General features: G+C 37.8%; 1 protein-coding gene and 2 long non-coding RNA genes across 4 annotated transcripts; 1 reads left to right on the top strand and 2 right to left on the bottom strand.

The window, feature by feature from the left end:
* Positions 1-370: 370 nt before the first annotated feature.
* Positions 371-1,683, bottom strand: LOC110874875. The gene is made up of 4 exons (XR_002556294.2): positions 1,549-1,683; positions 956-1,009; positions 687-860; positions 371-595 (listed from the first exon to the last, which is right to left on the bottom strand). It is a non-coding gene; the product is annotated as an uncharacterized LOC110874875 (long non-coding RNA).
* A 5,624-nt stretch (positions 1,684-7,307) lies between these two features.
* On the bottom strand, positions 7,308-8,620 carry LOC110874874. 2 transcript variants are annotated; one of them, XR_004867712.1, is made up of 4 exons: positions 8,486-8,620; positions 7,893-7,946; positions 7,624-7,797; positions 7,308-7,532 (listed from the first exon to the last, which is right to left on the bottom strand). It is a non-coding gene; the product is annotated as an uncharacterized LOC110874874 (long non-coding RNA). The 2 variants fall into 2 exon arrangements; XR_002556293.2 differs by lacking the exon at positions 7,624-7,797.
* Positions 8,621-11,064: 2,444 nt separating this feature from the next.
* Positions 11,065-19,812, top strand: LOC110879316 (DNA mismatch repair protein MLH1). The gene is made up of 16 exons (XM_022127759.2): positions 11,065-11,439; positions 11,613-11,785; positions 11,858-11,930; positions 12,131-12,265; positions 12,406-12,616; positions 12,695-12,843; positions 12,971-13,072; positions 13,179-13,248; positions 13,352-13,481; positions 13,582-13,676; positions 13,768-13,876; positions 14,338-14,503; positions 14,760-14,921; positions 17,347-17,479; positions 17,575-17,714; positions 19,486-19,812. The coding sequence occupies exons 1-16, from the start codon at positions 11,161-11,163 to the stop codon at positions 19,528-19,530; spliced, it is 2,172 nt and encodes a 723-aa protein (XP_021983451.1). The 5' UTR covers positions 11,065-11,160; the 3' UTR covers positions 19,531-19,812.
* The last annotated feature ends 6,979 nt before the right edge of the window (positions 19,813-26,791 follow it).

Below are 26,791 nucleotides of genomic sequence, written 5' to 3' on the forward strand. Positions count from 1 at the left end.
TTGAAAAATCTTCGTAAACTATGTCACACGTGTATATGTTGACATTTAAGAGATATATAGTCAAGAAAATCAAGAGCAATGGTGATATATATATGCGGATTAGACACCAAAAAATAAACACTCAAAAAATGGCTACAGTTTAAGGAATGTGTTTAGTGACGACATCAGATTCCTAATTGATGGAGAAAGGTATGGTGGCAAGAAAAGCTTCTTCCAGGAGTGTGACACCCTCTAATTTCATGCTTGAAAGTTAAAAAAACGACACATAATTTAATCACCAAAATTTAAAATTTGGGCATGACCCATTCGCATTTTGAACAATTTCCCTGTTTATAATATATCAAAATACTCAAATAACGACACCTTCAGAAAAACATAAGAAGGACCTTAACATTTAAACTACCGTTTCAAAACATCAAGTTTAAGATACTTAAATATTCACAAACATCTAGTTAAAGTTCAAAACTTCAACACCACTAAGTTTAACAAGAGCTTTTAACTAATAAGGTTACTACAAAAGTTGCGGAAGCGCATCACGGGTGATCAACGTGTGTTCGTATCCGAGCGACGCGATGACTTTATACTTGTGCTTTACCTACAATCATCCAACAAATTATATTAGTGAAGAATACATGGCATTTTCGTTCCATTACAATTCGTATTCACGGTTCTACTAGATATCTTACCAATCATTCTTATTTCTTTTCCCAATTCATTCTAGTCGATTTGGCATAACTATTTCTCATTCACTTCCATTAACCCGTTTAGTACGGATCATGGAGAAAACTTCCCCTAAATTCATTCTCACTCGAACCCGAACTGACCCATTCGACATGGACCGATACGGACTCCTTCCTTCACTATCTCAATCGAAACAATGACTTTAATTTGAAAATCAATTATCAAAGGGACAAATTAATAAACTCACAACTAAACATGTAAGTAACGAACTTACCTCGATCTTGTGCCTTTGTTTGTGATCCGGAACTAGTTCCTTCTTCTTTCGATCCTACACGAATTCGTTCTTATTTAGATCATAGTCCTTACATTCATAACCATACTTTCAAGTATCAAAGCTACTTTTATAACAATTAACAATGCATTAACTTTCAACATACAAAACCATTCGCTCACGATTTATTCAAGGCTACTTAGATTATCATTGAGGCATTTCATCAAACACCTAATGTGCGTACAACTTCCCAAGCCTTATGTACACATAGTTTATGCATAAATCCCCTAGAATACATCATATTTCACACGTTCAACCAATTTTAGCTCAAATATTCATTCTACACAATATCATCCACCAATATTCTATCTATCATACAATTACACTTGAAAATTTACTCAACTAATCAAATACTTACTAATCATCATACTATAACAAGTGGGTTTTTCCCAAAGTCTTTAGTAAATCATATTCAAGTACAATACACCTTCTATATGTTGATTCTAACTCACATGCAACTTAATTTCATACTGATTCACGAATTGGTGTAAACCCTAATTCATCAACGTACATAAAAATATGAGATTTCATCTTACCTTATGCTCAAAACACTTGGATTAGTGAGTATTTAGACACTAGCATTCGATTTGTAACATGAATCCTCCATAATCGTACGGATTTTGTTGTTAATTGATCAAGCTAGGGTTTTCCCCCTTTCTCCACTCCCTGGTCGCGACCCACTCACCCCAGAAGTACTGGGTTGTTAATTTTACTAATTGATTTTATAAATTTTTTTACATTCTCTACCCTCCATGTTGGTTTATTGTTCATTAATACCCCTTCACATTTTAATAAACTTTCTTTAGATTATTTACAAAATAATCACAACTATTCATAAAACTTTTAAATATTAAAATATCTCTTCTTATAATTTATGGGATGTTACAAATCTACCCTCCTTATAAGAGGTTTCGTCCCCGAAACCTTAATACGTACCAAAAAGAGACGGGTAGTGCTTTCGCATTTCATCTTCAGATTCCCAGGTTAGATCCGATACTTTCCGATGCTGCCATTGCACTAAAACTTGTCGAATGGCCTTGTTTCGTAGATACGTTATTTTGGAATCTTTGATAGCCACCGGCTTTTCAATATAATTCAGTTTATCATCCAATTCAATATCATCAAGTGACACATGCACTGTATCGTCCGCAAGGCATCTCCTTAGTTGAGACACGTGAAACGTGTTATGGATTCCATTTAGAGCCGGGGGTAATTCTAACCGATATGCCACTTTACCAACACGGCCATTACTTTGAACGGTCCGATGTACCGGGGGCCCAATTTTCCCCGTTTACGGAACCGTATTATACCCTTCCACGGCGAGACTTTTAAAAACACTCGATCCCCTTCTTGAAATTCAATGGGGCGCCTTCTTTTATCTGCATAGGATTTTTGTCTATCTTGCGCTGCCTTTAACTGAGCTCGGACTTGATCAATCTTTTCATTCGTTATTGCCACAACATCTTTAGGTGCGAGTTCCCGTTGCCCGATTTCTCCCCAGCATACAGGAGTTCTACACTTTCTACCGTACAACATTTCGTATGGCGCCATTTTGATACTACTTTGATAGCTGTTGTTGTACGCGGACTCTACCAAAGGTAAATGGTTGTCCCAATTACCCCCAAGGTCTATGACACAAGCCCTCAACATATCTACTAACGTTTGTATAGTCCTTTCCGACTGTCCATCCGTCTGCGGATGGTATGCGGTACTTAGTCGCAAGCTTGTGCCCACATCTTCGTGAAATTTTCGCCAAAAACGAGACGTGAATCTTGTGTCACGATCTGACACAATAGACACGGGTACTCCGTGACGAGCAATTATTTCATTCATATAAATTTCTACCAACTTTTCGGATGAAATAGTTTCTCGTATGGGTAAAAAGTGAGCGCTCTTTGTAAGTCGGTCGACTATAACCCAAATAGCGTCGTGACCTCGTTTCGTTCTGGGTAGCTTTGTAATAAGATCCATGGTTATGTCCTCCCACTTCCAAACTAGTATCTCTAAAGATTGCAATTTACCATACGGTTTTTGGTGCTCCGCCTTCACTTGGGAACATGTCAAGCACTTAGCCACGTACTTAACAATGTCACGTTTCATTCCAGGCCACCAATATCCTTTCTTTAAATCTTGATACATTTTTGTTGCCCCATGGTGCACCGTATAGCGAGATTTGTGAGCCTCCTCTAGCAATAGTGACTTCACCTCGGATAACCAAGGTACCCAAATTCGGCCGTATCTGGTCATGATACCATCAGCATTCATTTTTAATTCTCCAATTAAGCCTTTCATTCTTTCCTTCTTCGGATCACTAGCATTTAAGGATTTTGTTTGGGCCTCTTTGATCGACTCCAAAAGTTTAGGGGTGACAGTCATTTTCATTGACTTGACTTGTATGGGTGATGGGTATTCCTTCCGGCTTAACGCATCTGCTACAACATTGGCCTTCCCCGGATGATAAAGGATTTCACAATCGTAGTCCTTAATTAATTCTAACCACCTTCGTTGTCTCATATTCAAGTCTTTTTGATCGAAGAAATACTTGAGACTCTTGTGGTCCGAATATATGGTGCATTTAATTCCGTACAAATAATGTCGCCACAGTTTCAACGCGAATACTACTGCAGCTAATTCTAGATCGTGTGTTGGGTAGTTGCTTTCATGTGGTTTAAGCTGCCTTGAAGCGTAAGCTATCACTTTACCCCGTTGCATTAAAACAGCCCCCAAGCCCTAATGTGAAGCATCAGTGTATACTACCAAGTCTTCTGAACCCTCGGGTAAGGTTAGAATTGGGGCGTCAGACAGCTTACTCTTTAAAGTTTGGAAAGCTTTTTCTTGCTCAATTCCCCACACAAATTTCTCATTCTTCTTGGTTAGTTTGGTTAAAGGTAATGATATTTTGGAAAAATCCTGTATAAACCTTCGGTAATACCCAGCCAAACCCAGAAAACTCCTCACTTCACTCGGGTTCTTAGGAGGAACCCAGTTCATAACAACCTCTACTTTAGTTGGGTCTACCAAGACACCATCCTTATTAATGACGTGGCCAAGAAATTGCACCTCTCTAAGCCAGAAGGCACATTTGGAAAATTTTGCATAAAGCTTCTCTTTCCGAAGAATCTCTAATACTTCACGCAAATGATTTGCATGTTCGGCTCTACTACGAGAGTACACCAAGATGTCATCTATAAACATTATAACAGACTTATCTAACATGGGCCGGCATACTCTATTCATCAGGTCCATGAAAGCGGCCGGGGCGTTAGTCAGCCCGAATGGCATTACTAAAAACTCGTAATGCCCATATCGGGTCCTGAACGCAGTTTTCGCAACATCTTCTTCTCGTACCCGAAGTTGATGATACCCCGAACGCAAATCAAATTTTGAGAACCAACTTGCTCCTTGCAATTGGTCAAAAAGATCATCTATTCGAGGTAAAGGGTATTTATTTTTCACGGTCAACTTGTTCAAATCTCGATAATCTATACACATGCGCATCGTGCCGTCTTTCTTTTTCACAAATAGTACCGGGGCTCCCCAAGGCGACACACTCGGGCGTACGAAACCCTTATCGAGTAATTCCTGTATCTGTGTCATTAGCTCTCGCGTCTCAGTGGGAGCTAACTTATAGGGAGCTTTAGCCATGGGCTTGGAACTCGGGTTTAATTCGATTCGGAATTCCACCTCTCGCTCAGGTGGTAATCCCGGTAATTCATCCGGAAACACATCCGCATACTCATTCACCACTTCTACTTCTCCAAATTCAGGTACCTTCTGTCTTGTATCCACAACATAAGGCAAGTAGACCCTACCCTCATTTCTTGCGTACTTAACCGCTTCGACAATCGTGCACAGTTTTGTTTCTAGCTTTCTTTCTCCACGAATACTTATTCGAGCCCCACTAGGTGAGAATAGATGAATGACTTTTGCCTCGCATCGAATTTCCGCGTGATAGCGGGATAACCAATCCATCCCTACTACTACTTTAAACTCCCCCAAAGTCATAGGAATGAGATCTATTTCGAATTCTTTGCTTTCTATGGTGATCTTACAATTTTTGCAAACTTCATACAACAAATAACTTTTACTATCCGCTACTTCTACTTCTAAAGGCATGGGCATTCGTTCCTTTCTAAAGGAGGGGTAACACATAAGCTCATCTGATACGAAAGATTTACTAGCACCGGAATCAAATAACACATTCACGGGTATTTGGTTGATTAAGAAAATACCTGATACGACATTCGGTGAAACCTTGGCTTCCTCGGTAGTAATCTGAAACATTCTTCCCCGAGCCTTCTGATTTTCATTCTTCTTTTCATCTTTCTGCCCTTGTTGTTTAAGCTTCGGACATTCAGCTTTTACATGACCAGGAGTGAAGCAATTGAAACACGTCCTTACGGGACTAGGGCACTTAAAATAAGGATGTCCCTCTTGACCACAGTTGTAACACCCCTTCTTTCCCATTAAACATTCTCCAGTGTGAAGCTTTCCACAAGTTTTGCATGGGGGAATACTACTTTTAGACCCTCCTTTACTTCTAGTGTCGTGTTGCTTAGGCTTCTTGGATGGATTCATAGTTGATGGCTTTTCAGCAGGTCGTTTCTCTCCTCTTTCCACTTGTCGCTTCAGTTCTATCTCTCTATCCCGGGCTAAGTTGATAAGTTCACCCAAAGTTTCACACTTCGAAGGGGTAATGAACTCCCTATACTCGGCCTTCAACATTCCATAATACCGATTTATCTTCATCCTTTCAGATTTGACGAAATCATCACAGAACTTTAACTTATCATAGAATATGTTGGTAATTTCATCAATAGACTCATTCTGTTGGCGAAGATGCAAGAACTCATCTTGTATTCTATCAATTGCCGATTGCGAGCAATGATGTTTTAGGAACAACTCCTTGAATTCTTGCCATGTTAAGGTTTGGAGTCTTGCTTCCCCTATTTCTTTACATTTGGTATCCCACCAATCTTTAGCTTGTTGCTGAAGCTGACCCGTAGCAAACATTACTTGATCTTCTTTCTCACATCGACTACGTACAAATACGGCTTCAATGTTTGCTATCCATATTTGACACTTTATCGGATCCACCTCCCCATTATATGAAAAGGGACTACATGCCATAAAATCCTTATATGTACACCTTCGTTCCTTACTTTTAGTCCTGGACCCTTCGATCATTTCCTTTTAACTCCTCAATCTTGCTGGCCATCATCTCATCAACAACCCCCAAGACTCGGCTCTCGACTTCTTGAGCTAACTTGGGAAGGTTAGCATTCATCACTTTTTCTGCTGCTTCCATCATCTTATTATTGAGTGCCTCTTGTCGGGCTATTTCAGCATCATCTACATTACTTGAGTCCGTCATCTACATAAAGCATTTCTTTCTTTTATTAACATTCATCATCTGTAGATAAGTCACATTCTCATGCATTCTTATATCACATTCTAAGATGTTCAAGGAGCATTCATATGTTAATCACAACTTACACCATTGTTCTTTTACTCATTCTTGTTCATACTTTCGGAAGGTTTCATTCCTAATACGTTTTTACTAGGTAAATTTACACGCACATACTTCGTTTATTAGTTTTAGTCGTCTACCGGGGCTCCCCAAGAGTCGGCGAACAGGTTTCGGGAGGTTCGGGTCGTCTCACGAGACAAAACAAGGAAATCAGTGTTTCTGTTTTTACGCAGGCCGTCGGCGACGGACATGGGGCCGTCGGCGACGCCCTTTAAAAAGTTGCGTCGACTGGTTTAACCCGTCGACAGTTAATTAGCCCGTCGGAACCTCAGGGGCCGTCGGCGACGGGCCAGGGGCCGTCGGCGACGCCCCTCCTGTGTTGCTGATGCTGATTTATTTATTTTTTGCATATTTGACCATTTTCCAGGTTTCGTTATAGCCCGAACCATCCCCAATCTATCCATCATGACCCGGATTAACCCCTAAGCCTCCCGAAACCGTCCCGTAACATTTCATCACATCCTCGACCATTTTATTCATTATGCAAGAATTTAAAGTCTTAAAATTACTTACTTGTTTCGCGCCGCGGATCGAACACCCACATCACATGAGCTTTCGGTTTGAGTTCGAGCACTTGATACTCGAATCCCTCAAACCTAGGCTCTGATACCAACTTGTGACACCCTCTAATTTCATGCTTGAAAGTTACAAAAACGACACATAATTTAATCACCAAAATTTAAAATTTGGGCATGACCCGTTCGCATTTTGAACAATTTCCCTGTTTATAATATATCAAAATACTCAAATAACGACACCTTCAGAAAAACATAAGAAGGACCTTAACATTTAAACTACCGTTTCAAAACATCAAGTTTAAGATACTTAAATATTCACAAACATCTAGTTAAAGTTCAAAACTTCAACACCACTAACTTTAACAAGAGCTTTTAACTAATAAGGTTACTACAAAAGTTGCGGAAGCGCATCACGGGTGATCAAGGTGTGTTCGTATCCGAGCGACGCGATGACTTTATACTTGTGCTTTACCTACAATCATCCAACAAATTATATTAGTGAAGAATACATGGCATTTTCGTTCCATTACAATTCGTATTCACGGTTCTACTAGATATCTTACCAATCATTCTTATTTCTTTTCCCAATTCATTCTAGTCGATTTGGCATAACTATTTCTCATTCACTTCCATTAACCCGTTTAGTACGGATCATGGAGAAAACTTCCCCTAAATTCATTCTCACTCGAACCCGAACTGACCCATTCGACATGGACCGATACGGACTCCTTCCTTCACTATCTCAATCGAAACAATGACTTTAATTTGAAAATCAATTATCAAAGGGACAAATTAATAAACTCACAACTAAACATGTAAGTAACGAACTTACCTCGATCTTGTGCCTTTGTTTGTGATCCGGAACTAGTTCCTTCTTCTTTCGATCCTACACGAATTCGTTCTTATTTAGATCATAGTCCTTACATTCATAACCATACTTTCAAGTATCAAAGCTACTTTTATAACAATTAACAATGCATTAACTTTCAACATACAAAACCATTCGCTCACGATTTATTCAAGGCTACTTAGATTATCATTGAGGCATTTCATCAAACACCTAATGTGCGTACAACTTCCCAAGCCTTATGTACACATAGTTTATGCATAAATCCCCTAGAATACATCATATTTCACACGTTCAACCAATTTTAGCTCAAATATTCATTCTACACAATATCATCCACCAATATTCTATCTATCATACAATTACACTTGAAAATTTACTCAACTAATCAAATACTTACTAATCATCATACTATAACAAGTGGGTTTTTCCCAAAGTCTTTAGTAAATCATATTCAAGTACAATACACCTTCTATATGTTGATTCTAACTCACATGCAACTTAATTTCATACTGATTCACGAATTGGTGTAAACCCTAATTCATCAACGTACATAAAAATATGAGATTTCATCTTACCTTATGCTCAAAACACTTGGATTAGTGAGTATTTAGACACTAGCATTCGATTTGTAACATGAATCCTCCATAATCGTACGGATTTTGTTGTTAATTGATCAAGCTAGGGTTTTCCCCCTTTCTCCACTCCCTGGTCGCGACCCACTCACCCCAGAAGTACTGGGTTGTTAATTTTACTAATTGATTTTATAAATTTTTTTACATTCTCTACCCTCCATGTTGGTTTATTGTTCATTAATACCCCTTCACATTTTAATAAACTTTCTTTAGGTTATTTACAAAATAATCACAACTATTCATAAAACTTTTAAATATTAAAATATCCCTTCTTATAATTTATGGGATGTTACAAGGAGGTTGTCAGGTGTTTTCGCTCGACGATTCCATTCCTGGGTGGTTGGTTTGGCCCTTGTTCCTGTAACTCGAATCCTAGTCCGGTATATCCCATTTTAGTTTTACACCATTGTGAACCTTATGCCTTTTTACTCTCTGATCGAGGTTCTCGGCATTGAAAAATCTTCGTAAACTAAATCACACGTGTATATGTTGACATTTAAGAGATATACAGTTAAGAAAATCAAGAGCAATGGTGATATATGTGCGGATTAGACACCAAAAAATAAACACTAAAAAATGGCTTCAATTTAAGGAATGTGTTTAGTGACGACATCAGATTCCTAATTGATGGAGAAAGGTCTGGTGGTAAGAAAAGCTGCTTCTAGGAGGTTGTCAAGTGTTTTCGCTCGACGATTCCATTCTTGGGTGGTTGGTTTGGCCCTTGTTCCTATAACTCGAATCCTAGCCCGGTATATCCCATTTTAGTTTTACACCATTGTGAACTTTATGCCTTTTTTACTCTGTGATCGAGGTTCTCGGCATTGAAAAATCTTCGTAAACTAAATCACACGTGTATATGTTGACATTTAAGAGATATACAGTTAAGAAAATCAAGAGCAATGGTGATATATATGCGGATTAGACACCAGAAAATAAACACTCAAAAAATGGCTACAATTTAAGGAATGTGTTTAGTGACGGCATCAGATTCCTAATTGATGGAGAAAGGTCTGGTGGCAAGAAAAGCTGCTTCCAGGAGGTTGTCAAGTGTTTTCGCTCGACGATTCCATTCTTGGGTGGTTGGTTTGGCCCTTGTTCCTGTAACTCGAATCCTAGCCCGGTATATCCCATTATAGTTTTACACCATTGTGAACCTTACGCCTATTTTTTACTCTCTGATCAAGGTTCTCGGCATTGAAAAATTTTCGTTAGCTAAATCACACGTGTATATGTTGACATTTAAGAGATATACAGTCAAGAAAATCAAGAGCATTGGTGATATATATGCGGATTAGAAACAAAAAAATTACGATTAGAGAGTTTGTAGACTACCGTTACTAAGGGGCTGTTTGATAACTTCTGAATGGTTAAGTGCTGAACCAATAAGAGGTCTGAATCGTTAAGTGCTGAACCATTAAGCGGTTTGAACCATTAAGAGCCAGTATAATGTTTATCTGTTTAGAGGCAAATGTTTGACCACTTCAGATTTGAGGTCTTAACCATTCAGACTTAGCGGCTGTTTGTTTAGCTTTTAATGGGTATCTTAATGGTTCAGACCTCTTACTGGTTCAGCACTTAATGGTTCAGACTGTTTGTTTCGCGAACATATGTCTGAATGGTTCAGACATCTGCTTCTGAATGGTTAAGTATTATACTAAGTCTGAATGGTTAAGACCTTTAATCTGAAGTCGTCAGACATTTGGCTCTAAACAGATAAGAATGATACTGGTTCTTAATGGTTCAGACCTCTTACTGGTTCAACACTTAATGATTCAGACCTCTTATTGGTTCAGCACTTAACCATTCAGAATTTGTCAAACAGCCCCTTAGTATAATACTTAACCATTCAGAAGCAAATGTCTGAACCATTCAGACATCTGTTCGCGAAACAAACAATGTGAACCAATAAGTGTTGAACCAGTAAAAGGTCCGAACTATTAAGAGCCCCAAGAGCTAAACAAACAACCCCTAAGGTATATTGATAAGTTGCTCCTTCGTGTAAAACTATGTATTGTGGTGGATGTGAAATACGCGAAAGGGTTCACATTAGCCTAATCCATTGCCTCCTCCTCGCGTACAACTTCCCACACCTCTTACCCACTAGAAGCCCCACACGCCCGCCCCCACGCTCTTCTCACAACCACAGTTTGGTGGCGTGTCGCACCCCTCGAGTCAACATGCCCTCCCTCTCGCGCGCACCCTACTTCACAACACAGTCTAAGGTCTAGAGTAGTCTTATTGCAAAATTAAAAGTGTTGAAATAGGAGGAGGATCATAAGTGTGATTTAGGGGCTGTTTGGCTAAGCTTATTTTAGTGATTTATTTACTTTCGAAAAGTTAAAAGGTGTTTGGGTTAGCTTATTATATGAGAGGAATAAGTAAATAAGTCATTCCATTATGACTTATTTGCTTTTCAAATAAGCAAATAAGTAAATAAGTCATTCCAATAAGCTTAGCGAAACAACCCTTTAACATCTCTCAAATAAGAAATAAAAAAAATAATATAAGGTTACGAAATAATCATCACAATAATCTAAACTGGGCTTTATTTTGCCGCCAAATTGGTGCCACCGAGACATCTTACGGCGGTAGGAAGCCACCATTCACCTACTCCGGCAATGGAATTCGAAACGAGGGAACCACCATCACCACCACCACACCCTATGGAAACAGACACACTCGATCCTCCTCCATCACAAGATCCACCGAGGATCCACCGTCTCGACGAGTCCGTCGTCAACCGTATCGCTGCCGGTGAGGTCATCCAACGCCCCGTATCCGCCGTCAAGGAGCTCATCGAAAACAGCCTCGATGCCGGTTCTACCTCCATCAACGTCTCTGTTAAGGACGGAGGCCTCAAATTCATCCAAGTCTCCGACGATGGCCACGGAATCCGCGTAAAACCCTAACTCATTCCAACTGTTTATTTCTGTATATAAACTACTTCACAAATTCATCAATAATAAGCTGTAGAAACTGTTTAATTTTATGTTTAAATTAGTCTAGTTTTTGTTAATTGTTGTATTTTGAATTTTGGGATTTTTGACGTAGAGGTGAATTTTTGTTACAGTATGAGGATTTACCGATTCTGTGTGAGAGGCATACGACATCGAAGCTTTCGGCATTTGAAGATTTGCAGTCGATTAAGTCTATGGGGTTTAGAGGAGAAGCCCTAGCAAGCATGACTTATGTTGCTCATGTTACAGTCACCACTATAACTAGTGGTCAGTTGCATGGTTATAGGTGTGTTGTTTTTGTTAGTTTGCTATTACTCCTTATATTGGATTGAGTTTGATTCTGTTTTTTGTGTGTTAGGGTATCGTATAGAGATGGCGTGATGGAGCATGAACCTAGGGCTTGTGCTGCTGTGAAGGGGACTCAGATAGTGGTGGGGATCTGTTCTTTCATATACACTTGTATGTTAGACAATGTTTGCTTGGTGTGTGTGTTTTGATAAGAATGGTAACTGTTAACTTCGCAACATTTATGGTGGTTTTTGTATGTTTAAATGTGTGTCCGGTGGTTTTGATAAGATTCTGAACATGTAAAAGATCCTCTTTTGATTGATGATGCATGTGTTTCTATCAGATTGAGAATTTATTCTATAACATGATTGCGCGAAGGAAATCTCTTCAGAGCTCTGCTGATGATTATCCAAAAATTATAGATCTGCTAAGTCGGTTTGCGATCCATCACAAAAACGTGAGCTTCTCATGCAAAAAGGTGAGTAGCTTAAGTAATTGTTGTTGCCTTTAAAAATAAAGTTATTATATGTACCTTACCAATAGTTTTAAATTATTCTACTTGGTATATTTTATCATTGTTTTAATATCTTCTACATGTCTACTATTCCATCTGTTTAGCATGGTGCATCTAAAGCTGATGTTCACTCAGTTGCTGTGTCTTCAAGGCTTGATGCAATCAGATCTGTTTATGGGGCCTCAGTTGCTCGTAGTCTGATAGAAATTGAAGCTTCAGATGCTAATTCTTCTAGTTCAGTTTTTGAAATGAATGGTTATATATCCGATTTCAATTACTCCGCAAAGAAGACTACCATGATTCTCTATATCAATGGTATGTAATCAACATCTTATGTTACTTTGACCGCTGCTAGTTTATTGACTTCTATACATAACTTCCCTTTTTTTGCAGAAAGATTAGTTGAGTGTACTGCTCTGAAGAGGGCAATTGAAATTGTATATGCTGCAACTCTGCCCAAAGCATCAAAGCCTTTCGTATATATGTCAATTATCTTACCTCCTGAGCATGTTGATGTTAATGTGCATCCCACAAAGAGAGAGGTAATGTTCTTTCTTGCGTAATTTTGTATGCTATTTCATTTTTTTTATCATCTTTAGATTTTTTATCTTATTAAGTGATGGATAATCCTTTTGACTCTAAAACTCATAACTTATAATATTCATGCAGGTGAGCCTTTTGAACCAGGAGGTCATTGTTGAGAAAATACAATCAACAATAGAATCGAAGTTAAGAAATTTCAATGACTCGAGCACGTATCAAGAACATGTAGTGAGTAGTCTTTTATTATTACATTTCGTAGTTTGTGAATAACTGAATTTATATCAGGTTACATAATATTATATTGATTGTGGTTTTTATTTTATGTGGTGAACAGGCAGTGGATAGCTCTCCATCCAGTAAAGTAGCTGCAAACAAAGCTTCTCCTATAAACACATCAACTCCCGGTATGCAAATTGTTACTCTTTCCTTTTTATTTTCGACTTGTATCGGTCTATAACTGTACATGGATCTCTTAATATTCTAACTTCTTTTTGTATTTATTTTAAGGGTCCCAAAAAGTATATCCATATAAAATGGTGCGGACGGATTTACAGGATCCTTCTGGAAGGTTGCATGCCTACATGCAAGTAAAGCCTTCTAGGCAACTTGAAAAAAACTGTGGTTTGAATTCATTGAGGTTATAATAGTCATTGAAGTTACGAATCTATAGAAAACATTTTTTTTCTCAAATAAACACTCATGGGCTCACACTTGCATGTACTGTCGCCTGACTGCAGGTCTTCAATCAAGCAAAGGAGAAATCCGAAAGAAACTGCTGATCTTACAAGTGTTCAGGAGCTTATCAATGAATTTGAACATGGTTGCCATTCTGGTACACAGTCAACTCTTCTTCTTTAGTTTTTTTTTTTTCGAAATGTATGATTTTGTGCTAGTAAAGCCAGTGCTTTCTTAATATTTTGTAGGTCTTTTGGACATTGTAAGGAACTGCACATATGTTGGAATGGCTGATGATGTTTTTGCTCTCCTTCAGCATAATACTAATCTGTATCTTGCTAATGTTGTAAATTTGAGGTAATATGCTAGCTTTGTTTATCTGTTTCTCAAAGTAAATTGATCACTTATTAGGGGACTAGGGGTGGTTCACTAGTGATAGAATTTATCACTCACAAGCACCAATCAAGTTTCGCCATGTCATTGACCATTTTTCCATCACTCACAACCATTTTTAGTGGGGGTGGTCATCACTCACCACCACACCCAACAATTCCCCCCAACCAACAAATACCCTCACAAAAATAAACCCATAACGCGTTGTCACCATCACGAAAATGATTAACGCGTGGAAGATTAACGCGTTGAAGTGGTAGCGGCGGCCGGCTATAACGCGTTATAAATGGATTCCGTTATACTATCACGGAAAAGGGGAGACCGCCCCGGGTCCCCTTATACTTGACATATCTTTATAGTTAACTTTGCTAAGTAATTCCCATAGTTGTTATTATATACTTTTATTGATTACTGTCTTTTTGTAGCAAAGAACTCATGTATCAACTGGTTCTACAAAGATTTGGTTACTTTAATGCAATACAATTAAGTGATCCGGCTCCATTGCAAGAATTAATCATGTTGGCATTGAGGGAAGAGGATCCAGATTCAGAAGGCACTGAAAACGATGACTTAAAAGAAAAGATTGCTGATGTAAGATTACTTTTCAATTGCTTCACTTTATTTAGTACTTCTCTGTCATGTTATTTTGCACCGTTATATTCTGTAAAAAGGCAGACACTCCTCAAGTTGGGGACATATATTGTGAATTGTTTATTCCGTTAATCATGGCATCAGCGTGTAAATACAATGGTAGTGGATGGTTCGATAGTCCTAGAAGAAGTCTTAAAAGATTAACAAATGCTTCATACCTAACAAAAGCTTACGCTCTTCATCATCTTACACACAGATGAACATGAAGTTACTCACAGAAAAGGCTGAAATGCTTGATGAATATTTCGGCATCCATGTGGACCCACAAGGCAATTTATCAAGACTTCCTGTCATACTTGACCAGCACACACCTGACATGGACCGCGTTCCGGAATTTGTTTTATGTCTGGGAAATGATGTAAGTTACACGCACACCCCCTTATACGGCATGCTTGTTACTGTACCGGTACTATGTTGAGAAGCACAACACCGGCATAATGCATTTGTGCATCAAGAGTTATCATAAATACTGGGAGAGAGAAACATAAGCGGTTACATAACTCTCTTGTGTGTCCCTTTCAAAACAATAGATTTAAATGCATTTTGCATTTCTCATCATATTATTAAGCAGAAAAGAATGTCTCTCTCTCTCAACACACACACACATATATAAATGTATATATTAAATTTCTTTATTCATACAGGACAAACAATTGAAGGGGCACCATTAGCTTTTCTTGTTGATGCCTGGATTTGTGGCAAATTATTATTGAAGTAACTCTCAGAATAAACATATAATAACACTAAGACAGCAGCAAGCATCATGTCATGGATAATAAATACGAATGCTTGTGATGCAGGGGCATATCATCATATCTTATATTTTTATTTAAAATTTGAATTTTCTATTTTATCTTTTTCATAGTTATAAATTAGGGTCTAGGGTTAATTGTTTATTCAGTTTTTGGTTTATTATTGAATAGAAAGAACTATGTTCTTGAACCTTTTGGTTCGTTTATCAGTCTTTGATTAGTCAATTGTTCTTGAGCCATTTGATCGCACGCGAAACTGCATCAGTTGGTATCAGAGCTTTGGTTTTCAAATGGCTCTACGTGAAGACAAATGTTTTTTTCTTCGAAGAGTCGCCGACCGAGGCATCGAAAAGAACATTGGTGATTCACGTGTTCGTGGAGATCGATTAAACTGTGATCGTAGATCCGCCGGCCGAGGCAACGAGATCAGAAACCGTGATCCACGTGATATTATTAAGATCAAAAGACTCCGACAACGAGTCCAAGATCTTGAAGAGATCAAACGGCTCCGACAACGAGTCCGAGATCTTAAAGAGATCAGACGACTCCATCAACGAGTCCGAGATCTTAAAGAGATCAGACGACTCCATCAACGAGTCCGAGATCTCGAGTTGCAACGGGAGATGGGCAAGACGGAAACCGAGTCGAGCACCGTCGTCTGGGACGAAGGTGGCGATGGAGAGGAGCATCCGTTTGGTTGTCACCCAACCCGGTTCTACGAACCGATCTATCAAGAGTTTTTATCGGAAGACAAACCTATTTTCGATGATGATGGGATTGAACCCGATGAGAAAGAAAGTTCGTTTGTACGAGAAGTTTTAAGAGAGAAAATGGACATTAGTTGTGGTCCGTCAATGAGTACGGTGGTTATTGGTAGCGCTGAGGCAGTCGGTGGTGTGGAAACTCCATTAATGCTGGCAAAATTTGTGGAAGGAATGATTGTCGCACAAGATAAGGTAGGTTTGAAATTTGAAAACTCTATTAATTTAGAAATCTTATACGAAAGAAACAATATTTGTTCCTCAAATATGGGGTATCACGATTTTAAGGGGTATGAAAATTCCATGCACTTATTGGATGGATTAGATTGGGATTATACCACAATTGATGGAAATACTTATGATGTAGTGCCACATCATGCGTTGAAGGGCTCAAATATTGGGATCATATTTGACACAAGAAACGTGGCAACCTTAAGTGAAAAGAATAATGCTGATGTGCTAAGTTCTCTTGATACACAACTTTTATTAAATATAATTACTGGTGTGGGCTTTGGAGAACAATCTGCTCTTGGGTTGCAAATCAAACCCAACTCAATCAAAACTTTTAAATTGGATTATTTTAATGGATCATATTTGAAGCTCAAGTGTAGTGATCAACATTCTAAGCCTAGTGAGGAGGCAAGGGAAAAAGAGGCATGGAGAGCCTTCGACCCAGGTGGTACATGTCCCGAGTTGGGCGAGATGAACTGTAAAGTTAAGTTGTATAGGTGGTTCGTGATGCTAATAATAAAAAGCAATAGGGTTGATTTTCCATTTGATCCGGGCGGCTTTGGTCCGAAGGCAAAACTCGAGGACGAGTTTTTTTTGAAGACGGGGAGTATGATGCAGGGGCATATCATCATATCTTATATTTTTATTTAAAATTTGAATTTCCTATTTTATCTTTTTCATAGTTATAAATTAGGGTCTAGGGTTAATTGTTTATTCAGTTTTTGGTTTATTATTGAATAGAAAGAACTATGTTCTTGAACCTTTTGGTTCGTTTATCAGTCTTTGATTAGTCAATTGTTCTTGAGCCATTTGATCGCACGCGAAACTGCATCAGCTTGTTACAGTTTTTTTTAATTACTTAAAGCATTTTAAAGACGACTGGAAGTAAACAATATTTGGTTGGCCAACTGCTGGGCTCCATTGTTGTAACACACGGTTTAAAGCAGCAGACTGGAAACATAGTTCTCGTATAGTAACTTCTTAGGAGATTGATAATCATACATTGGTTCATAAATTGTGGTTTTGTTTTTTTGTTTAGGTGGCGTGGAATGATGAGAAAATTTGCTTTCAAACAATAGCTGCTGCTCTCGGGAACTTTTATGCTATGCATCCACCTCTACTGCCAAATCCATCAGGTGATAACTCGGACTTTTACAAGAGAGATGTTGAAGGTATGATTGCTCTAAAGTTATACGTGAATGTCTAAATTATACAAATTGTATTAAAACCAATAATTTGGATCTACGTCTGTTGAACAAAATTGAAGGAGTTGATGACGAGTTAATATCAGAAGCTGAGAACGCGTGGGCCCAGCGAGAATGGTCAATACAGCATGTTCTATTTCCTTCTATGCGACTTTTCTTTAAGCCCCCAACTTCAATGGCTGCAAATGGAACATTTGTGCAGGTATGATTTTCCTAAGATGTAATATTTTGACGTAACACAAACCTAACACGTAGTTTGTGTGTATGGTTTTAGGCTAAACACGTTTGGGTCACGGGTTGACCCATTTAATTTTATACTTAAAAAAAACAAAACTTTTAATGTAAAACTCATTGACTATGTTTTTACAAAATTTAAATCGAAGGAGAATGGTCATCAATTTTTATAGTCTGATTGCAATTGTTTTATATACATTTGTATTTTTGTTGTAAACGTCTAATTTTAAAGAATTATAATGAAACAAATAAAAGAAAAGAAAATTCGGGTTAAACAAGTCGTGTTTTTGTCAACTTGTGAAAACACTGTGCCATGTTTACCTTGGTTCAATACACACTTTCAAGAACACTTCCTTGGATCAAACCTGGTTCGCCGATTGAAAAACTATTCCTTGCCGAAGGAAAAACCAGCTACTTTGCTGTTTCATTTTGATGCAGTTTCTAGTGCATTCAAATGGCTCAAGAACGATTAGTAATTAATGACGATAAAAAGAACCAAAAAGGTTCAAGATCATAGTTCTTTCTATTCAATAATCAACATAAATTGAATAACTATAAAACCCTAAATCCCAATTTATAGGTGGGAATCATAACCTTAATAGGAAACGAAATAAAATAAAATAGGAAATTCAAACTTAAATAAATATTAGATAATCTTGCATCACAAAACCTGTTGATGTCTTTATAACACATGAACACCAGCTGTTTGATCAGACCTCTTTGATGGTGATCAATTCTTCAATTTAGCCAACCTGCTGATCGAACTCTTCTGTTTCAACAAGCTGTTGTTGACTGAAACCCATTGTTGATCACCCTTGATCAGATCAGTTGCTCGAACTTTGTTCCTGCTGTCGGTTGAAACCGTACCCTGGAAACATGCTGTTGATTGCACAATGAACTGTTTCTTAAACTTAGCCCAAATCACTGGACGTTGTAGTCCCACTGGTGATTCACTTTTGCAGCCCACAATCGCTACGATTCGGTATCGTTTTGCATCGATTTCAGCATCGTGATACCTCCACACGGCTTCAAAACAACCCGAATCTCTCTTGTCATGTACATCGTGATTTGGTCTTGAAACTGCATCGGACCGTGCGATGCTTCCGTCTCATTCGCTGCACAGATCAAGCACCACCAAATGTTGCTTATCTGGTTGCTATAAAACGTCTTTCTGATACTGTGAATCTACTGCTTTAGAACGTCGTCCCGCTTGACTGTCAATTGAGTTCAACTTGTAAGAAGTTGAGTGCTACAATCGGTTGCACTTGCACCACTTTTGCTGCCTGTCAATTTGCCGACTCTTATTGCCATCAATTTATTAAACCCTTTTCTCTGTTCTTTTTCTTCTTCCGACCCATGCTCTCTCTTTTCCTTATTCCGACCCATTTTTTTGTCTTTTGAGTTTTGACTCCTCGGCTTACAAGCTCTGATATCAATTGTTGGAGACTAAACGAACATGTTTGACTATTTTTTTTTATTATGAACTATAAATCAAAATCACACAATTAAAATAACTTAACCATCTATTGATCATATCTAACAAACATATTATAAAACAAGAAACCTAAAGCACTCAAATATGAAACTAAATAAAGACTCCATATCTTAAACTAAAGTACGACTCCAGAAACAAAGTTCACTAATTAACCATTCTAACTATAAAATTTTGGCAAGACTAGTCTATTAACATAAAATAATGTGTTGATATGTTGAGAACATTGGTGATGTTGGCTGTGTAGGTAGCATCTCTGGAGAAGTTATACCGGGTTTTTGAAAGATGCTAGGAACTCCTATGTTTGTTTGGCGCGTAGATAGCAGGGCGGTTGTCGATCATCTATGTCAGGTGTTCCATAAGGTTTTGTTTTAGTGGTTCATCAATTGTCATCATCTCATATGTCTAGTGTTTCGATTTTGCGCCTGCTGTGTGTAGATGGTAGCAACTGCCATCTGACTTGTCTTCCTCTACATGTTTTCCAGTCACATGAGTCATTTTTCTTTTCCTATCCATTCGTAATATTTTAGTTAGGTTTATTAAAAAAGAAAAAAAAATCGTTTCTAAAAAAATATTTTAGTTGGGTTTTACTTATGTTAATATTTAATTGCTAACAGAAGTAACCGTAACGGCGGTCGACGAAAAAACGTTTTCAGTTGAAAAACTTCTTTTTGGCCAAAAAACTCAACATTTTCGTCCCATAGTTCTTTGTAACTTTAGATCGGATTTTTAGAAACCCTTTTCTAGTAAAAGTCCCGATCATTGAGGTCGCTGAAAACTTCTTTTTGGTAGGAAAACTCAACATTTTCGACCCAAATCTATTTATAACCTTAGATTGGACCTTTATGAACCTTTTCCTAGTAAAAACCCTAGTTATTGAGATTGCTGAAAACTCCTTTTTGTCCGGAAAACTCAACATTTTCGTCTCAAACCTCTTTTTAACCTTAGATCAGACATTTAAGAACCTTTTTTCGGCGACCAACAACTAACGGGGTTAGGGTTCCGTTAGTCAGGGTCCATTGGAGGCCAATATATTAATAGTTGGGACCACTAGTGGTTATTTTTGAAGTTGAGACTGTTGGTGGTTAACAATGAATTATTGGGATTATTATCCAAACTAGACCAGAATACAAAACTTCAAAACATCCGGGATGGGTAATAGGATAGATATTCGGGTGTGATATTAGGTGAAACCCGACCTGTTTAATTATCTGGGGCCATATACCTGTTTACCGATTTTTTTTTATTTTTTATTTTTTTTATTACCCTTGTATGGTGCTTCATTTTGATAGCTTTAATATGTGGAAAATGAACTATTTTTTTAAAAGAAATGTTCCAGAATTTCCAATTTCCAATGAAGTGCAAACCTATCTTATAGAATTTGTATTATCATGTAATTTAAGTATTTTAGATTTTTTAAATATCTTACTGTGATGATGATTTGTATATAATTTGTTATAGTTATTTGAAAAAATGTACATGGAAATTCCAAGTAAATTTGTTTTTATTAAGGCTACTCGGTGTGGGGGTCATCCAGGCCCGGCGATGCCCCCAACACCATTTCCATAGGGACAGCGGTGTCCTGATCGGCAGCCAGGAGACGTTGAAGACGGACCATGTGAAGGCAAAAATATAGCCGTTGTAAAAAAATATTTTTTCTTTCCCATTTTATAAATATAGACCCTTTATTCCCCCACTTTTAACCCAAATCTTTCCAATATCTCTCACTTTTTTATACACCCCTATATTTTTATAAAACTATAGACATGTCTTCTTCTTCTTCTTCTTCATCGTGGTGTTCGTCATCTTCGGCTGAGGGCGAATTATTTTTTGCGAACTTCGTTATGCACGCAGCACAGAATACAGATGATCATGGAGGAAGAGGAAGAAACGTCGTCACAACCGCAAACTTGGACAACCGCCTTAAACTGAGACCGAGAAGGTTATCTTTATTTTTCGGTGAAAATAATATATTTAATTTTTTTAGTGTTAATAATGTATTTAAGTTATTTTTCGTTGTTAATATTTAGGTGGCCATGATAGTTTAGTGGCCGATTATTTTGCCGACGAACCTGCGTACACGGACGTGATGTCTAGACGTCGGTTCCGAATGAGTCGTCGACTGTTCTTATGTATAGCAGAAGATGACTTGGTACAGTCTGATCCGTTTTTCACACTTCGATACGACGCTAGGGGCCGAAGAGGATTCACCACTTTACAGAAATGTACGGTGGCCGTTCGCCAATTGGCATACGGGACGACACCCGATTACAAAAACTCAAAACATCCGGGATGGGTAATAGGATAGATATTCGAGTGTGATATTAGGTGAAACCCGACCTGTTTAATTACCCAGAGACATATACCCGTTTATCGGAAAAAAACAATTTTTTCTTTACCCTTGTGTAGTGATAGCTTTAATATGTGGAAAGTGAACTATTTTTTTTTTTTTAAATTGTTCTAGAATTTCCAATGAAGTGCAAACCTATCTTCTAGAATTTCTATTATCATGTAATTTAAGTATTTTAGATTTTTTAAAGGAAAAATTATAAATTTTGTCCTTTATCTTTATACCATTTTTCAGACGGTATCTTTTTTAATGAATATTGATATGTTCTTTACTAGGTATTTTGTTGCAAGTTTAGTCCTTTACACACATCCCAGTTAAAAACCGTGTTAATTGTTGACAGACGGTGTTCTTTACTAGGTATTTTGTTGCAAGTTTAGTCCTTTATCTAGGTATTTTGTTGCAAGTTTAGTTCTTTACACCCAACAATTAACAGGGTTTTTTAACTGGGTTGGGTGTAAAGGACTAAACTTCCGACAAAATACCTAGTAAATGATACCGACTGTCAACATTCGTTAAAATGACATTGCCTGAAAAGTGGTATAAAGATAAAGGACAAAACTTGTAATTTTTCCTTTTTTAAATATCTTACTGTGATATGTAATTTGTTATAGTTCTTTGAAAAAATGTACATGGAAATTCCTAGTAAATTTGTTTTTACTAAGGCTACTCGGTGTGGGGTCGTTCAGGTCCGGCCTGGTCCGGCGACGCCCCTAACACCATTTCCATAGGGACGGCGTCGTCCTGAGCGGCATCCAAGAGACGTTGAAGACGGGCCATGTGAAGACAAAAATATAGCCGTTGTAAACGGCTAGAATTTAAAAAAAATATTTTTTATTTCCCATTTTATAAATATAGACCCTTTATTTCCTCACTTTTAACATAAATCTTTTCAATCTCTCTCACTTTTTTGTACACCACTATATTTTTATAAAATTATAGGCATGTCGTCTTTTTCTTCTTCTTCATCGTGGTGTTCTTCATCTTCAGGTGAATTATTTTTTGCGAACTTCGTTATGCACGCAACACAGATGATTATGGAGGAAGAGGAAGAAACGTCGTCACAATCGCAAACTAGGGCAACCGCCTTAAACCGAGAAGGTTATTTTTATTTTTCGGTGAAAATAATATATTTAATTTTTCTAGTGTTAATAATGTATTTAATATATTTTTCGTTATTAATATTTAGGTGGCCATGATAGGTTAATGGCCGATTATTTTGCCGACGAACCTGTGTACACAGACCCGATGTTTAGACGTCGGTTCCGAATGAGTCGTTGACTGGTCTTACGTATAGCAGAAGACTTGGTGCAGTCTGATCCGTTTTTCACACTTCGATACGACGCTAGGGGCCGTAGGGGATTCACCACTTTACAGAAATGTACGGCGGCCATTCGCCAATTAGAATACGGGACGACACCCGATTCTTTGGACGAGTATTTAAGGATGTCCGAAAGAACTTCACGTGAATGTTTGCACAAGTTTTGCGAATGAATCGGGTTACATAGCAAGAAAAATCTGCTGAAACCAAACGTTGTTTTACACCACAGAGGTTGCGATACGTTATGTATGCTTGTATCTAGCTGCATAACATGATTATCGAAGACGAATGTAGAGCGATATGTGACTACGACGAAAACATGCCTAACGGGAATTCTGTTCCAGTGAGTGTAGAACAACAAGATTTAAACAGATTCTCTCTACGTAACGAGTATACACATCAAAACCTACAAGCGGACTTGGTGGAATACATTTGGAACAACGCACAAAACGAACCCAATGACGACATGCCGGATGAAGACTAGTAGTTTTTTTTTTAATTTTTTTTAGATTAGGTATTTTTAGTGTAGTGTTGGTATTAATCTTTATTTTAGAGTTTAAATTAATTTTAGTTGTATATATATTGCATATTTAATTTGCCAAAATTAGATAAATAAATAAAGAGTTAATTTCCCGGATGGTCCCTGTGGTTTCACGTTTTTTCACGTTTAGTCCCCACCTTTTGAAAATAGCAGGTATGCTCCCTATGGTTTGTTAGTTTGTTACTCGGATAGTCCCCTGAGTAGATGTCAAATAGTTTGGAAATAGCAGGTATGCTCCCTATGGTTTGTCATTTTGTTACTCGGATAGTCCCCTGAGTAAATGTCAGGGGACTATCCGAGTAACAAAATGACAAACCATGGGGAGCATACCTGCTATTTCCTAAAGGTGGGGACCAAACGTGAAAAAACATGAAACCACAGGGACCATCCAGGCAATTAACTCATAAATAAATAAGTGGGGTAAGCCCATCAACCATTTAAGTTGTTCCATCCTTGGAGGGACATCCTCCTTGGATGGTGACGTGATGCTGAGGTGAAGGGGCATCCTACAAGGACTTGCCTCCTCCCACACCAAATAGCCTTAATAAATTAATATAAGTACTTTTTTATACCATGCGGGACTTAAAATTACAGTTTGTTTATGCAAACTCGGTTTTCAATAATTTTTTCTCCAATTGTAGAAATAAATACTCAACAAAATAGAAAAGGAAATCGTAAAATGTCATTTTCGTCCATAAGGTCGGACAAGTAAAGAGTAAAATGTCATTTTCGTTTATGAGGTTTGGCTACTTTTCCGACTTTCGTTCCTGAGATGTTATTTTCATCTAAAAAATTTGAAATCTTGTCATTTTCATCTACGAGGGCTATTTTCCGAGGGACGAAAGTTGCAATAAATTGCCAACCTCAAGGATGAAAATGACACACAAAAAAAAAACCAAAGGTGAAGAATTGCAATGCATAAAAAAATCGTTTTGCATGAAACAGACAAATATACCGATACTTAAGGGACGATTTTGGCAATGTACCCAGAAAGAAAACTAAAAAAAAAGAGAGTAAAAAATAAAAATAAAAATCATATAATAGATCATGTGGGTGTCTACCGTCTAGATAGCGACTTCTCAAAAACAAACAAAATAAGACAGACCCATGTAAGAATCAAATATCAAATTGATTACTTAAAACTATATTTTGGACTATAAACCCCTTCTTTCTTAACACTACAACTTACCCGTATTCAAGATGCAAAAAGAGGTCATGAATCATGCAGTGGCCACAACTGAGAAAAAACCACATGTTATCTTTATACCATTTCCAGCACAAAGCCATGTTAAAGCCATGCTTAAACTAGCAGAGCTACTCCACTACAAGGGACTCCAAATAACCTTTGTCAACACCGATTCCGTCCATAAGAGTTTTCTTGAATCAGGGGGGCCTCACTGCTTAGACGGCTCGCCCGGTTTCTTATTATACTCTTATACAATTATCAACTTGAGTCATGTCTCATTTATTTAATAGTCACACCCTTTGCTTCATTTTACTAACACCCTTTCATTTTATATGTATTATTATATTACCTAAAGCAACTTTGGACACATCCTTTCAAATGATACGGCACACCTTCTCATTTTTTTACCACTGCGTAACGATACGGTTTTTCATAGGCTTTCCTATTTTTCCTCTCACGCTTTCATTACCGATGGTCATATTATCTCCGATCATCATATTAAGTTTTGATTCCTGTATCATAATAAATCAAATAATCTCCAACTTTTCGTTTCGATTTCGTATGCAATTTCATATACATAATGCATACCCTAAAATCTTACACATATGTTCATCATAGGCACCATTACGAGTCGGATTTGGATATGATCAACAGAAACTTATTAACGATAACATTGTTGGGTATTTATGTCCGGTTCGATAAGTCAACGCTGCCGACCGGGTCTTGACCCGTAAGAGTTATACCGTGGTCAACGAACTAAAAATCCACTTAACTAATAACTGGTAATTACGAACGATACGCGGGTATTGAACTGAGAGACGGGTACATGGACAGAATGAGACAAGAACCCTCTTGCTTCGCCACTTGTCGCGCACCTACATTGCAGCCAATGACATTACATGCAATGGATCTTCTCGCCATTTGGCGCGCACCTAGAATTTGACCAATAACATTTCATGCAAATGATTTCTGACACTTGGCGAGCATGCATAAAGCTCCATGTCCTATTTAAATGGGGTTTGGGTCTTGCTTTTAGATGTAAGAGAAGATTACAAAACCTCTCTCAACTCACACACCCAAACCGGTCACTACCGCCCGCCGCCGCCGCTCTCCGCTGGTCGCCGCCGCCTGCACCGCCGACCACCACCGCTGAGACCCGACTCACTTTCGCGTATCTCTCGTTCGTGTAACTAGCATTCGTTCGTTGAACCTCGGTGTCTCAACCGGTTATTTACTAACCGAAGGTATATCTAAACCCCCTATGGTTGATGTTCTATTTCGTGTTTGCATGTTGGTGACCTTGTTCCATTACGGGTATGCCTTGGTATAAAAGTGTTTATGTTAATTTTGTTACATACGCTTCCGTCGCCTAAAATGTATATGTTTTTTTTTACTAGTTAAAGTTTATTTTGAATAACCTATTTCTACATGTACTCTTTTGTCAAAAATGTTTTTGACTAAATCCTTGTGACAAAATAAACACATATTTAATATGAACCGGGTTCATAAAATAAAAGTAAAAATATACCACGGAAATCCTTCAGTGGTATCAGAGCCGATGCTCACCACATGCAAATCGAAACCGGTCTTTTTCACCGGAATAATAAATCACAAACTTTAAAGGTCTGAAGTTTTTGATTTATTTTTATCTTTGGGCTATATATATATATATATATTTTTGGTCATATTTTAGTTGTTAGTATTTTGTTGACCAAAATTGCCCAAACATACTTTTGGTTATGTTGAATATGTAAATCGGGCCCGACCTTGTGGTTGTTTTTATATTTGGTTTTGTTTATGGTTTTGGCCCGTTTTGCGGCTCAAAGTTGTAATAGTTTAGTTATGGTTTTGGCCCGTTTTGTGGTTCAAAGTTGTAATAGATAAGGTTCTTTGTCTTTATTATATGTACTAGTTAAATATTGTTTGATGCAAAGACCCGAAGCAAAACCGAATGCCAAGAGGAGTCTTGGAGTCAGTGGGAGTCGCTCAAGACAACAAGATGCACTCAAGTCCATCCTTGTGGTTGTTTTGTGTTTTGTGACCGTGACCCCTTGATCTTGCTACTTGGCTCTAGCAAGATCATATTCATGCCCATATGATTTACATATTCATTTTTGCTATTATGGTTGCCCTTTGATAAATGTTGTCACACTTCAAC

This window comes from Helianthus annuus, chromosome 9, assembly GCF_002127325.2.
Source record: "Helianthus annuus cultivar XRQ/B chromosome 9, HanXRQr2.0-SUNRISE, whole genome shotgun sequence".
NCBI classification, from domain to species: domain Eukaryota; kingdom Viridiplantae; phylum Streptophyta; class Magnoliopsida; order Asterales; family Asteraceae; genus Helianthus; species Helianthus annuus.

Excerpts from the sequence above, each read along its gene's own strand:
- LOC110879316 (XM_022127759.2), top strand. The coding sequence starts at position 11,161 with ATGGAATTCGAAACGAGGGAACCACCATCACCACCACCACACCCTATG. Across the intron at positions 13,073-13,178 it reads GCACGTATCAAGAACATGTA|GCAGTGGATAGCTCTCCATC; the intron begins GTGAGTAGTCTT and ends TGTGGTGAACAG. Across the intron at positions 13,677-13,767 it reads TGAACATGGTTGCCATTCTG|GTCTTTTGGACATTGTAAGG; the intron begins GTACACAGTCAA and ends AATATTTTGTAG.